Source organism: Tachypleus tridentatus, chromosome 6 (genome assembly GCF_004210375.1).
Source record: "Tachypleus tridentatus isolate NWPU-2018 chromosome 6, ASM421037v1, whole genome shotgun sequence".
Taxonomy (NCBI): domain Eukaryota; kingdom Metazoa; phylum Arthropoda; class Merostomata; order Xiphosura; family Limulidae; genus Tachypleus; species Tachypleus tridentatus.
The window spans coordinates 12,796,898-12,809,912 of NC_134830.1; the positions used below are offsets into that span (position 1 = coordinate 12,796,898).

The 13,015-nt window shown below is 31.7% G+C and overlaps 1 protein-coding gene across 1 annotated transcript in view; it reads left to right on the plus strand.

Moving 5' to 3' along the window:
• The window catches only part of LOC143251939 (actin-histidine N-methyltransferase-like), a 40,342-nt gene extending 28,800 nt beyond the window's left edge, over positions 1-11,542 (plus strand). The window contains exons 7-9 of the mRNA XM_076503320.1: positions 5,821-5,906; positions 6,203-6,351; positions 9,988-11,542. Of these exons, the coding sequence (XP_076359435.1) occupies positions 5,821-5,906; positions 6,203-6,351; positions 9,988-10,116 (364 nt within the window). The 3' untranslated portion in view covers positions 10,117-11,542. The remainder of the gene's footprint in view (positions 1-5,820; positions 5,907-6,202; positions 6,352-9,987) is intronic.
• Positions 11,543-13,015: the final 1,473 nt, after the last annotated feature.

Genomic DNA, 13,015 nt, shown 5'->3' on the forward strand with positions numbered 1-13,015 from the left:
TTAAACCAGATGACAATAGGGTGTCTAGATTGTAGATTAATTTAAACCAGATGACAATAGGGTGTCTAGATTGTAGATTAATTTAATTTAAACCAGATGACAATAGGGTGTCTAGATTGTAGATTAATTTAAACCAGATGACAATAGGGTGTCTAGATTGTAGATTAATTTAAACCAGATGACAATAGGGTGTCTAGATTGTAGATTAATTTAAACCAGATGACAATAGGGTGTCTAGATTGTAGATTAATTTAAACCAGATGACAATAGGGTGTCTAGATTGTAGATTAATTTAAACCAGATGACAATAGGGTGTCTAGATTGTAGATTAATTTAAACCAGATGACAATAGGGTGTCTAGATTGTAGATTAATTTAAACCAGATGACAATAGGGTGTCTAGATTGTAGATTAATTTAAACCAGATGACAATAGGGTGTCTAGATTGTAGATTAATTTAAACCAGATGACAATAGGGTGTCTAGATTGTAGATTAATTTAAACCAGATGACAATAGGGTGTCTAGATTGTAGATTAATTTAAACCAGATGACAATAGGGTGTCTAGATTGTAGATTAATTTAAACCAGATGACAATAGGGTGTCTAGATTGTAGATTAATTTAAACCAGATGACAATAGGTCTAGATGTCTAGATTGTAGATTAATTTAAACCAGATGACAATAGGGTGTCTAGATTGTAGATTAATTTAAACCAGATGACAATAGGGTGTCTAGATTGTAGATTAATTTAAACCAGATGACAATAGGGTGTCTAGATTGTAGATTAATTTAAACCAGATGACAATAGGGTGTCTAGATTGTAGATTAATTTAAACCAGATGACAATAGGGTGTCTAGATTGTAGATTAATTTAAACCAGATGACAATAGGGTGTCTAGATTGTAGATTAATTTAAACCAGATGACAATAGGGTGTCTAGATTGTAGATTAATTTAAACCAGATGACAATAGGGTGTCTAGATTGTAGATTAATTTAAACCAGATGACAATAGGGTGTCTAGATTGTAGATTAATTTAAACCAGATGACAATAGGGTGTCTAGATTGTAGATTAATTTAAACCAGATGACAATAGGGTGTCTAGATTGTAGATTAATTTAAACCAGATGACAATAGGGTGTCTAGATTGTAGATTAATTTAAACCAGATGACAATAGGGTGTCTAGATTGTAGATTAATTTAAACCAGATGACAATAGGGTGTCTAGATTGTAGATTAATTTAAACCAGATGACAATAGGGTGTCTAGATTGTAGATTAATTTAAACCAGATGACAATAGGGTGTCTAGATTGTAGATTAATTTAAACCAGATGACAACAGGGTGTCTAGATTGTAGATTAATTTAAACCAGATGACAATAGGGTGTCTAGATTGTAGATTAATTTAAACCAGATGACAATAGGGTGTCTAGATTGTAGATTAATTTAAACCAGATGACTATAGGGTGTCTAGATTGTAGATTAATTTAAACCAGATGACAATAGGGTGTCTAGATTGTAGATTAATTTAAACCAGATGACAATAGGGTGTCTAGATTGTAGATTAATTTAAACCAGATGACAATAGGGTGTCTAGATTGTAGATTAATTTAAACCAGATGACAATAGGGTGTCTAGATTGTAGATTAATTTAAACCAGATGACAATAGGGTGTCTAGATTGTAGATTAATTTAAACCAGATGACAATAGGGTGTCTAGATTGTAGATTAATTTAAACCAGATGACAATAGGATGTCTAGATTGTAGATTAATTTAAACCAGATGACAATAGGGTGTCTAGATTGTAGATTAATTTAAACCAGATGACTATAGGGTGTCTAGATTGTAGATTAATTTAAACCAGATGACAATAGGATGTCTAGATTGTAGATTAATTTAAACCAGATGACAATAGGGTGTCTAGATTTTAGATTAATTTAAACCAGAAGACAATAGGGTGTCTAGATTGTAGATTAATTTAAACCAGACGACAATAGGGTGTCTAGATTATAGATTAATTTAAACCAGATGACAATAGGGTGTCTAGATTGTAGATTAATTTAAACCAGATGACTACAGGGTGTCTAGGGTGTCTAGATTGTAGATTAATTTTTAAACCAGATGACAATAGGGTGTCTAGATTGTAGATTAATTTAAACCAGATGACAATAGGGTGTCTAGATTGTAGATTAATTTAAACCAGATGACAATAGGGTGTCTAGATTGTAGATTGATTTTAATACAAGAGGACAATAGGATGTCTAGGGTGTCTAGATTGTAGATTAATTTAAACCAGATGACAATAGGGTGTCTAGATTGTAGATTAATTTAAACCAGATGACAATAGGATGTCTAGATTGTAGATTAATTTAAACCAGATGACAATAGGGTGTCTAGATTGTAGATTGATTTTAATACAAGAGGACAATAGGATGTCTAGATTGTAGATTAATTTAAACCAGATGACAATAGGGTGTCTAGATTGTAGATTAATTTAAACCAGATGACAATAGGGTGTCTAGATTGTAGATTAATTTAAACCAGATGACAATAGGGTGTCTAGATTGTAGATTAATTTAAACCAGATGACAATAGGGTGTCTAGATTGTAGATTAATTTAAACCAGATGACAATAGGGTGTCTAAACCAGATGATTGTAGATTAATTTAAACCAGATGACAATAGGGTGTCTAGATTGTAGATTAATTTAAACCAGATGACAATAGGGTGTCTAGATTGTAGATTAATTTAAACCAGATGACAATAGGGTGTCTAGATTGATGACAATAGGGTGTCTAGATTAATTTAAAACCAGATGACAATAGGGTGTCTAGATTGTAGATTAATTTAAACCAGATGACAATAGGGTGTCTAGATTGTAGATTAATTTAAACCAGATGACAATAGGGTGTCTAGATTGTAGATTAATTTAAACCAGATGACAATAGGATGTCTAGATTGTAGATTAATTTAAACCAGATGACAATAGGGTGTCTAGATTGTAGATTAATTTAAACCAGATGACAATAGGGTGTCTAGATTGTAGATTAATTTAAACCAGATGACAATAGGGTGTCTAGATTGTAGATTAATTTAAACCAGATGACAATAGGGTGTCTAGATTGTAGATTAATTTAAACCAGATGACAATAGGGTGTCTAGATTGTAGATTAATTTAAACCAGATGACAATAGGGTGTCTAGATTGTAGATTAATTTAAACCAGATGACAATAGGGTGTCTAGATTGTAGATTAATTTAAACCAGATGACAATAGGGTGTCTAGATTGTAGATTAATTTAAACCAGATGACAATAGGGTGTCTAGATTGTAGATTAATTTAAACCAGATGACAATAGGGTGTCTAGATTGTAGATTAATTTAAACCAGATGACAATAGGGTGTCTAGATTGTAGATTAATTTAAACCAGATGACAATAGGGTGTCTAGATTGTAGATTAATTTAAACCAGATGACAATAGGGTGTCTAGATTGTAGATTAATTTAAACCAGATGACAATAGGGTGTCTAGATTGTAGATTAATTTAAACCAGATGACAATAGGGTGTCTAGATTGTAGATTAGATTGTAGATTGTAGATTTAAACCAGATGACAATAGGGTGTCTAGATTATAGATTAATTTAAACCAGATGACAATAGGGTGTCTAGATTGTAGATTAATTTAAACCAGATGACAATAGGGTGTCTAGATTGATTAATTTAAACCAGATGACTATAGGGTGTCTAGATTAATTTTTAAACCAGATGACAATAGGGTGTCTAGATTGTAGATTAATTTAAACCAGATGACAATAGGGTGTCTAGATTGTAGATTAATTTAAACCAGATGACAATAGGGTGTCTAGATTGTAGATTAATTTAAACCAGATGACAATAGGGTGTCTAGATTGTAGATTAATTTAAACCAGATGACAATAGGGTGTCTAGATTGTAGATTAATTTAAACCAGATGACAATAGGGTGTCTAGATTGTAGATTAATTTAAACCAGATGACAATAGGGTGTCTAGATTGTAGATTAATTTAAACCAGATGACAATAGGGTGTCTAGATTGTAGATTAATTTAAACCAGATGACAATAGGGTGTCTAGATTGTAGATTAATTTAAACCAGATGACAATAGGGTGTCTAGATTGTAGATTAATTTAAACCAGATGACAATAGGGTGTCTAGATTGTAGATTAATTTAAACCAGATGACAATAGGGTGTCTAGATTGTAGATTAATTTAAACCAGATGACAATGGGGTGTCTAGATTGTAGATTAATTTAAACCAGATGACAATGGGGTGTCTAGATTGTAGATTAATTTAAACCAGATGACAATATGTCTAGATTGTAGATTAATTTAAACCAGATGACAATAGGGTGTCTAGATTGTAGATTAATTTAAACCAGATGACAATAGGGTGTCTAGATTGTAGATTAATTTAAACCAGATGACAATAGATTGTAGATTAATTTAAACCAGATGACAATAGGGTGTCTAGATTGTAGATTAATTTAAACCAGATGACAATAGGGTGTCTAGATTGTAGATTAATTTAAACCAGATGACAATAGGGTGTCTAGATTGTAGATTAATTTAAACCAGATGACAATAGGGTGTCTAGATTGTAGATTAATTTAAACCAGATGACAATAGGGTGTCTAGATTGTAGATTAATTTAAACCAGATGACAATAGGGTGTCTAGATTGTAGATTAATTTAAACCACATGACAATAGGGTGTCTAGATTGTAGATTAATTTAAACCAGATGACAATAGGGTGTCTAGATTGTAGATTAATTTAAACCAGATGACAATAGGGTGTCTAGATTGTAGATTAATTTAAACCAGATGACAATAGGGTGTCTAGATTGTAGATTAATTTAAACCACATGACAATAGGGTGTCTAGATTGTAGATTAATTTAAACCAGATGACAATAGGGTGTCTAGATTGTAGATTAATTTAAACCAGATGACAATGGGGTGTCTAGATTGTAGATTAATTTAAACCAGATGACAATGGGGTGTCTAGATTGTAGATTAATTTAAACCAGATGACAATGGGGTGTCTAGATTGTAGATTAATTTAAACCAGATGACAATGGGGTGTCTAGATTGTAGATTAATTTAAACCAGATGACAATGGGGTGTCTAGATTGTAGATTAATTTAAACCAGATGACTATAGGGTGTCTAGATTGTAGATTAATTTAAACCAGATGGCAATAGGGTGTCTAGATTGTAGATTAATTTAAACCAGATGACAATAGGGTGTCTAGATTGTAGATTAATTTAAACCAGATGACAATAGGGTGTCTAGATTGTAGATTAATTTAAACCAGATGACTATTGGGTGTCCAGATTGTAGATTAATTTAAACCACATGACAATAGGGTGTCTAGATTGTAGATTAATTTCCTTTTCAGGTATCATTTTTTGCATTACGTTTAGGCAATATTAAGGCCCATAATTGAAAGTTTCTCAACTTATGATTCTTGATGGTGAGATGTTTGTCTATAAGTCTACCTCGGTTCCACAGTTTAATATGGTTTAGATATTCTCATGCTTGATTGCTGAGTCAGTGGTTTGTTTGTCCAGTGTATAAACTATTGCATTTTTTTTGCAAATTATGCTTGTCTTAGTGAAATCCATAGAATTTAATAGTGTTTGTGATAAATAAAGTAATATATAAATATAGGAAGAGGGAAATAATTTTAATAATAACAACAGCTACAGGAAAAATAACAAAAACACTTGTATCTTTAATAAGTAGTAAGTCACATTTACTCATATTTCTGATAATTTATTAGAACTGGAAAATTCCACCTTCATGCTGGGCATGAACCAGTGGAAAAGCGTCTTTTAGCCTACTTACGAGTTCAAGTCATTAAGGATGGTATGTGTTTATTTAATCTGATGTAATTAAAAGGTTTAGCTGATTTTAACATTTCTAAACCATTTCCTTTACTGATGTACTTTAAAACAATGAACATTTAGCCTGTCATTTGTTGTACTGTTGGTTATTAGTCATAGTATTTTTATTATAATGCATTAAGTACACTGTCATAGGTTGCAAAAACTTTAGAAATTAATGCTATTAGTCGTGGTTGTTTTGATGGTATTTTGCAATACATTATCCATCTATATCCTTTAACATTATGCATAACACTTGCTTATTTTAACTGCTGCCAGATGACATACTGAAAATCAATGAAGAGCAGAATTTTGACTGGCTCTTAAATGAAGACATACAGAGTACAGACCACCTAACACAGGATGCTCTTGTATTTCTTAAAACAAGAATTACCTTATTACTTAGAGCGTATCCTACTACATTAGAGGTAAGTGCTTAGCCATCTAAGTTGTGTTGAAGTGCTTTTTTTCTGTCACTCCTAGAAAAGAAGAGAAAAAAAGAGAACAGGCAGTTATCTTTATCCACTTTTATTTAGATAACAAATATTACCTTAGCTTCTTGAGCAGGTAATTGTCTCTTGTATCACAGTAATATGCTAATGAGCATATACCAAAATAAGTTTAAAATTTATATACTTTAACACGTGTGTTCCATAAATAGTAAAAGTGTGCAGAATTTTCCTGCACTGTTCCTCTGTCACATTGTACACATCATCCACAATATAAACAATGTTACTATGTACGTTATTATAATTTTACTAGAACGTACTGTAGAATTGATTGTTAGTTTTTAATTGGTGGAAGTTAAAAAGATTAGCAGTTGTGGGAGGCTAAAAGAAAGATTTATTTAAAACATGAGGTAAACATACATATATTTCCAAATATTTTTTATCTACAGTTCTACATGCTTACTTCATTGTGTTTGTGTTGTGTGTTTGAGTATTTAATGTTTTTATTAAATAAAACAAAACAAGGGCTAATGTTTTAATTCTAGGAGGGGGCGTCTTGAATCAAAATTTAGAGTTAGTTAATTTTAGTAACACAGAATTAAAGGTGTAACCATCCTTGTAGTATAATTTATTAGTTAAGTATGTAAAAATCCATTAAAAAGTGGTAGTCAAGTATTTACTATTCAGGTATTAAATAAAATTAGTATGAACAAATGTCATTTATGGTTTCTACACTACTTAGAACAGTTCAGGATAACTGGAGTTTTTTTCTACCTATGCAAAGACACACTTACTGTTATAAGATAAAGTCAATGGTGTCCCAGAATTAATACTAATGTGAGTTGTACATTAGTGTAGCATGTTCAAAATGGGTAAGTTGTGGAACTGCTGGTCTAATGTGTCCCACTTATCTGTCAAAGCTGATTCAAGTCTGTCACCTCTGCTTGAAGGTTAGTCAGGTGCTGCTGTGCATATACCCTGTGTTTTCCACACATGCTCAGTCGAATTTAAATTTGTATATTGTTCTTACTACTCAATTTTCTCCATGCTTTCTCCTCTAAGAAGTTGAATATAGTAAATACTGAGTTATCATCAATCAGAGAAACATTTTTTGATCAATTGGACCTGAATTGTACATCAGTTGTGCATCCCTTTGTAACGTGTCATAGGATATGAAAGTCAGTGTGGATGTCATAACCTGTCTGCTCACTTGTATGCTACCTATGCAACATATGTGCTTTTTTTTTTCTTCAGGAAATTGCTTTTCTATGTGGTTCTTCAAATACGTAAAACTCTCATATGTAACAGTTCTGTAGATGAGCTGGTTTGTGATGATGGATTAGAGAAATGAATTGTTGATTGTCTGCATAAAAGCCAACCACATGAAGCCTGTTTTTGGTCATTGTATGCTTGCTTGTCATTCAGTCGCTGCTCTGGACTGTTAATTCAGTTGGGAGGATGAGGCCTGCAGGCACATTAAGGTTTCTAGCCAACTGCGCTGATGTATTTAAAACTTCACTGACACAACTTTAGGATGTCTTGCTGTGCTTGGTCAACTTCTAGTCATCATGTTGCTCTTCTTAACCTGAAATTGTCATGTTTTGGTATCAGTCTGGATTATTACACACACTGGTGTAACTCAAGCTGCTAAATGAGAATGCATTTATTTACTACATTTTGATATATCACTGCATTGTGCATGTCATATTGTATAACTGATCACCTGACATATTTTAACATAAAATTTAAATTGAGGATTCATTGCCGTTATTTAATAACAGTAGTTGTGGCTTGTCATAATCACAATAATGAAAATTATTTCTTAATTATTTTGAACAGTGTAGTTTGATCATACAACAAAAGGTTTTGTTTTTTATTTTTATTGCTCTCTACACTCACTCCCACACATGTTTTCATCTTTTAGTTATCAATGAATTTTCTTTGTTTAATAACCATGGTAATCAGTGTCTGCTTTTTTTATATATTTTAGTGTGTTTTAATATTTGCTTCTTTATTGTAATTTAGTAAGATACTTAATAACCATTTAGTTCCTGTAGTATGATAATTATTAAAGAGGCCTTTCAGATACAGTAACTTGTTTTGTTGTTTGTATTACATGTAAAACTGTGGTGGCAGTATGTGTTTAAAAAATAATAGTTTTTAACGTTTAAATTATTTACTTAACTGATTTGCATCTAAAAGGAACATAAAATCATTATTTACTTAAAGCAACATTTTCCAGTATTTTTATGAAAACACTTGGACAAGCACTATTGTGTATAATATGAAACATACTTTGAAACCTTAGAAACTGTAAAATATTTATTTATTCTTTACAAAGTAACTGTAGACTCACCTTTCTTTGTCTTAATTGTGGGTTTAAAATATTATTAAAATCTGACACATATACATTTGAATAGACATCATACAACAAAAGGATTGATTTTTTAACTGATAGACTTACAACTTATGTTTTAATGAGTTGTGATCAGTAATTAGATTTTTTTTTAAGTTGTACAAGTCTGTGGGGAAAGAAAGTGAAATTAATTTTTGTAGCACCTGCCGTTGTTGTTCAGTTTTTCATTTTTAGAAGTTGATGACATGGACTCATTAAATGACAAAGTTAAAATCGATGCATAAACTGCTGCTTATTTTAAATATGAAACTATATTTGTCCCACTACATGTTTTGAACTAAAAACCAGATCAGATATGTTGAGTATATGAAGATAACTGGCTCTAAATGCACTATGATCTTACAGTAGAAGCAGAAATGTAGTAGTTAAAAAATAAAACTAGTGTGTTAGAAATGTAAGGCTTATCATATATTGATTATTTATTGTAACTTTAATATATATCATTAAATTTCTGTAAATAATGTTTTCACATGTTTTACTCTAGTAATTTTATCACACAAATACCATGATAGTGACTGGTGTATGTGTTGTAAGATGAAATCAAATAAAAGCATACTATGTTATACATCTGTATTTTTACTTTACAAGTGCATGTAACACTAATCTTTTAGCATTGTTAAAGATTTAATAAATATGAAGAAAAAAATATTAAAAGCCTATAGTCACTTTTGGTTTAATGAAATCTGAGTATCTGGTTTAGGAAAACTTGTTGATAATGGATTGTTGGTTGGTCAGCAGTCAGTCAGGAACGTCATCCACTTTCTGTAGTACAGAGTAATTGAAAAAAACCTTGACAAATAGTATACTGTCAAGAACTGCTGAGAACTGTAAAAAACGAAAACGTTGTTAATGGTAACTGTTTAGAAAACAGTGATAATGCTGAAGCTTAATATAAAGGAACCAGTGTTTGCTTTCAAGTGTAATTTCATTTTTGGTATATTGGCCATAATGAACAAAATGTTTATTATTTGTGTTTGTTTTCTGTGAAAATTCTATAACCTAAGAAAAGTTCTGTAATAACTGATGTTTGATTTTGTTTAAATACTTTTATCTTCATGGTTCATATGACTTGATATCAAACACATCCAGAGTACTGAATAAACACTTCATAGCAAATACACCACTATAACTTCTTCATTCTGTACATGAATGTTCTTATAGGAATAAAATATTCATTGTTTCCAATCTATTTGTTTCAGGATGATGAAAAACTTTTACAAAATGAGGAACTTTCATCTAGACGCCATCTAGCGATCATGTTGCGTCTGACAGAAAAACGAATTTTAAGTTCTGCCTTTCAGTATCTCATTAACATTTCTCAGAGTTAGCAGTTATGACTTATCAGTGGTGTGGCTAATGCTACACTATAAAGTGTTTTAATCTGTTGGATGAGAAGCACCTGATCGAGGTTGGTTGATTTAACATAAAATTTAAAGTTATTTGTTTAACTATACACCCTGACCTTTCAGCTTTGGCTTGTTGGTTTGGTATTGGTCATAACTATCTTAATTTTCTGTATATTAAAATAATATAAGTTTCTTACGTTCTATGTGGACCTAATTTGTTGTTACACAAATGTGTACCTTTATTTTGCCTTAATATGCTAGAGCTAAGTTCAGAGACACAACAATAGATTACCTCTAGGATTTTCTTTTATAATTACAATTGTTTCTTTAAAATGATTTAAAACAGTTGTTCTTCGTTATTTGTTTGATGAGACAACTTTGTGGTTTTAATAAAATATTTAATTTATCAAGATACACAAAGATAATAAAATTAACTCACAAACATGCACTTATCGCTTAGTAAACTGGTTGACTACAGGCTCAACGATATTACTATTCTAGCGGCCTTTTGATTGGACAATTACTTAGGAAAATGATGTCAGTGTTGTCGCCAATATTTTATTTATTTAACAAAAAAATTCATTATACTTTTTAGAGTTGTCAATTTCATCAAAACGAAAATCAAAATGATCCTGTCTTATTGTAGATACGAGATTATATTAAGAATCTTCTGCCATAAAGATAGATTGTACTGAAGTATTAGATAAAAATAAATTAAATTGTACATATTAACGTTGCCATGTTAAATATATAAACTATTAAGTTCTGGTTGAAGATTGATTAATTCTTGTAGTGCAGATGTTACACGTAAAATATTGGTTATTTTTTACTATAAACAATGTTCCATGTTACAGTATATATACTTTTACATTTGATCGACAGTTACTTGTGTTTGAAAGTTAGTTTCGTTACAGATGTGGATTTTTAACAACTTTCAAAATTGTGATTAAATTATGCAAGCTTTGGAATGTTGTGGACCTGTTTATCACGTTCTACAACATTCTTATACTGTAAACACGAGTTTACAGACTCGTAGTATTCAAGACTTTTAAAAACCTAGATTGTAGCGATTTTCAAACTGTTTCTACGGACAGTGAAGATGTTTTGATTTCGATCATCGTTTTATTTGCCGTCTTCAATAAAAATGTAAACTAACCTAATGCGTCAGTAAAAAATGATGGAATAATCTTTGTCTGTATGGCTCCTTTTGTGTGCGAATTATAATATGCTATTAACTAATTAAAACAATTTAGTGCAATTAAATAAGCTAATGTTATTGTTAAAGTTGAAGCTCTGATGTGTAACAGTGGCTTTGACAATCTTGTTTGATATCGTTTGAAATAAACAAGTTTAAAATGCCTGTAACGAGTCTGTTTGAGGAAAATAAAATCTGATTGAGCTTAAGAAATAATAACTTATTTATTTTTTTGGTGTTATATGTTGTCAGATATAAAACACTGGGCCGGGTGTGGCTTAATGGAAGCACAATGTAAATGTGAACCTATATTTGTTGTAGGTACAAAACCTCGTCTTGCACACTGCGGCCTTAGACTCGTGTACGAGTTCAAAAAGGCCCGGCATGGCCAGGTAGGTTAAGGCGTTCGACTCGTAATCTGAGGGTCGCGGGTTCGAATCCCCGTCGCACTAAACATGCTCGTCCTTTCAGCCGTGGGGGCGTTATAATTTTAAGGTCAATCCCATTATTCGTTGGTAAAAGAGTAGCCCAAGAGTTGGCGGTGGGTGGTGATGACTAGCTGCCTTCCTTCTAGTCTTATACTGCTAAATTAGGGACGGCTGGCGCAGATAGCCCTCGTGTAGCTTTGCACGAAATCCAACAAACGAGTTCAAATTAGAGACAGCTGTTCGCAAACAGCCCTTGGTGTCAGGGACGGCCCCTGGTGTAATTTCGCGGTAAAATTTCAGTACAGGTTTTATTAATATATATGATCCTTTGCCAATTTTAAATATCCACCACGAAGCGAGACAGAATCTAAGTGCTGTATGATTAGAGAAAGTTTCAGTGCTCTTTACAAGTTGTGAGGATTTGATAACAGATAGTTGAAGAATAGTCAGTTTATGATATTATTATAGAGAATTATTTGTTATTCTCGATTTATTCTTGACTGCAAACGAAACCACAGCCAAGGAAAGTACCGACTTGAAAAAAAAAAAAGTAGTACGTAATATGTGCAGTTGAAAAGAGTTCTACACTACAATAATTACACGGTAACAAATTTATTAAAACAAATACCAGGGCTAAGAAAAAAAGAAAGAACTTACATGTTTCGATATTCTTACGCCACCATCTTCAGAAGTAAAAGTTGAAGTTTGACTAAGACTTGTGTAACTACATAATTATTTGAATCCCATTAGCGCCACCTAGATTCATAATTTAGTCACACTCCATGTTATATATTGGTATCTAGATTAGTTCCAATTTATGGGTGTTATGAAAACATATTCTGGTTGTAAATTAGCACTGCATGTTTTTAGTAATATACGCAAACGAACTTGTCAGGGGTTTAGTTTATAAAGAGAGAAGTTTCAACAATTCCCTCCCCTACTGGGGTGATCAGGAACGTTGTGGTTCCCCTCACGTGAGATGTTATTTAACTGTACTTGAAACTTTGTATATATTTAATTTTTACTTGTTTAAGGTGTGAAGTGCGATGGGACATTATAAAATTGTCGGATGAGAAAGAGCGAAACAAAGGTAGCACCGAAGAAGTGAGCCAGGCCAGAGCCAGACAAGTTTTAGTAATATCTGCCATTCTAAATGTTTTATAGTGAATATAAATCATATTTTGAAAGCCTATTATAAAGAGCGAAATGCCTTCGTATAACATTTCATTAAAACTAATATATATATATATATATAACC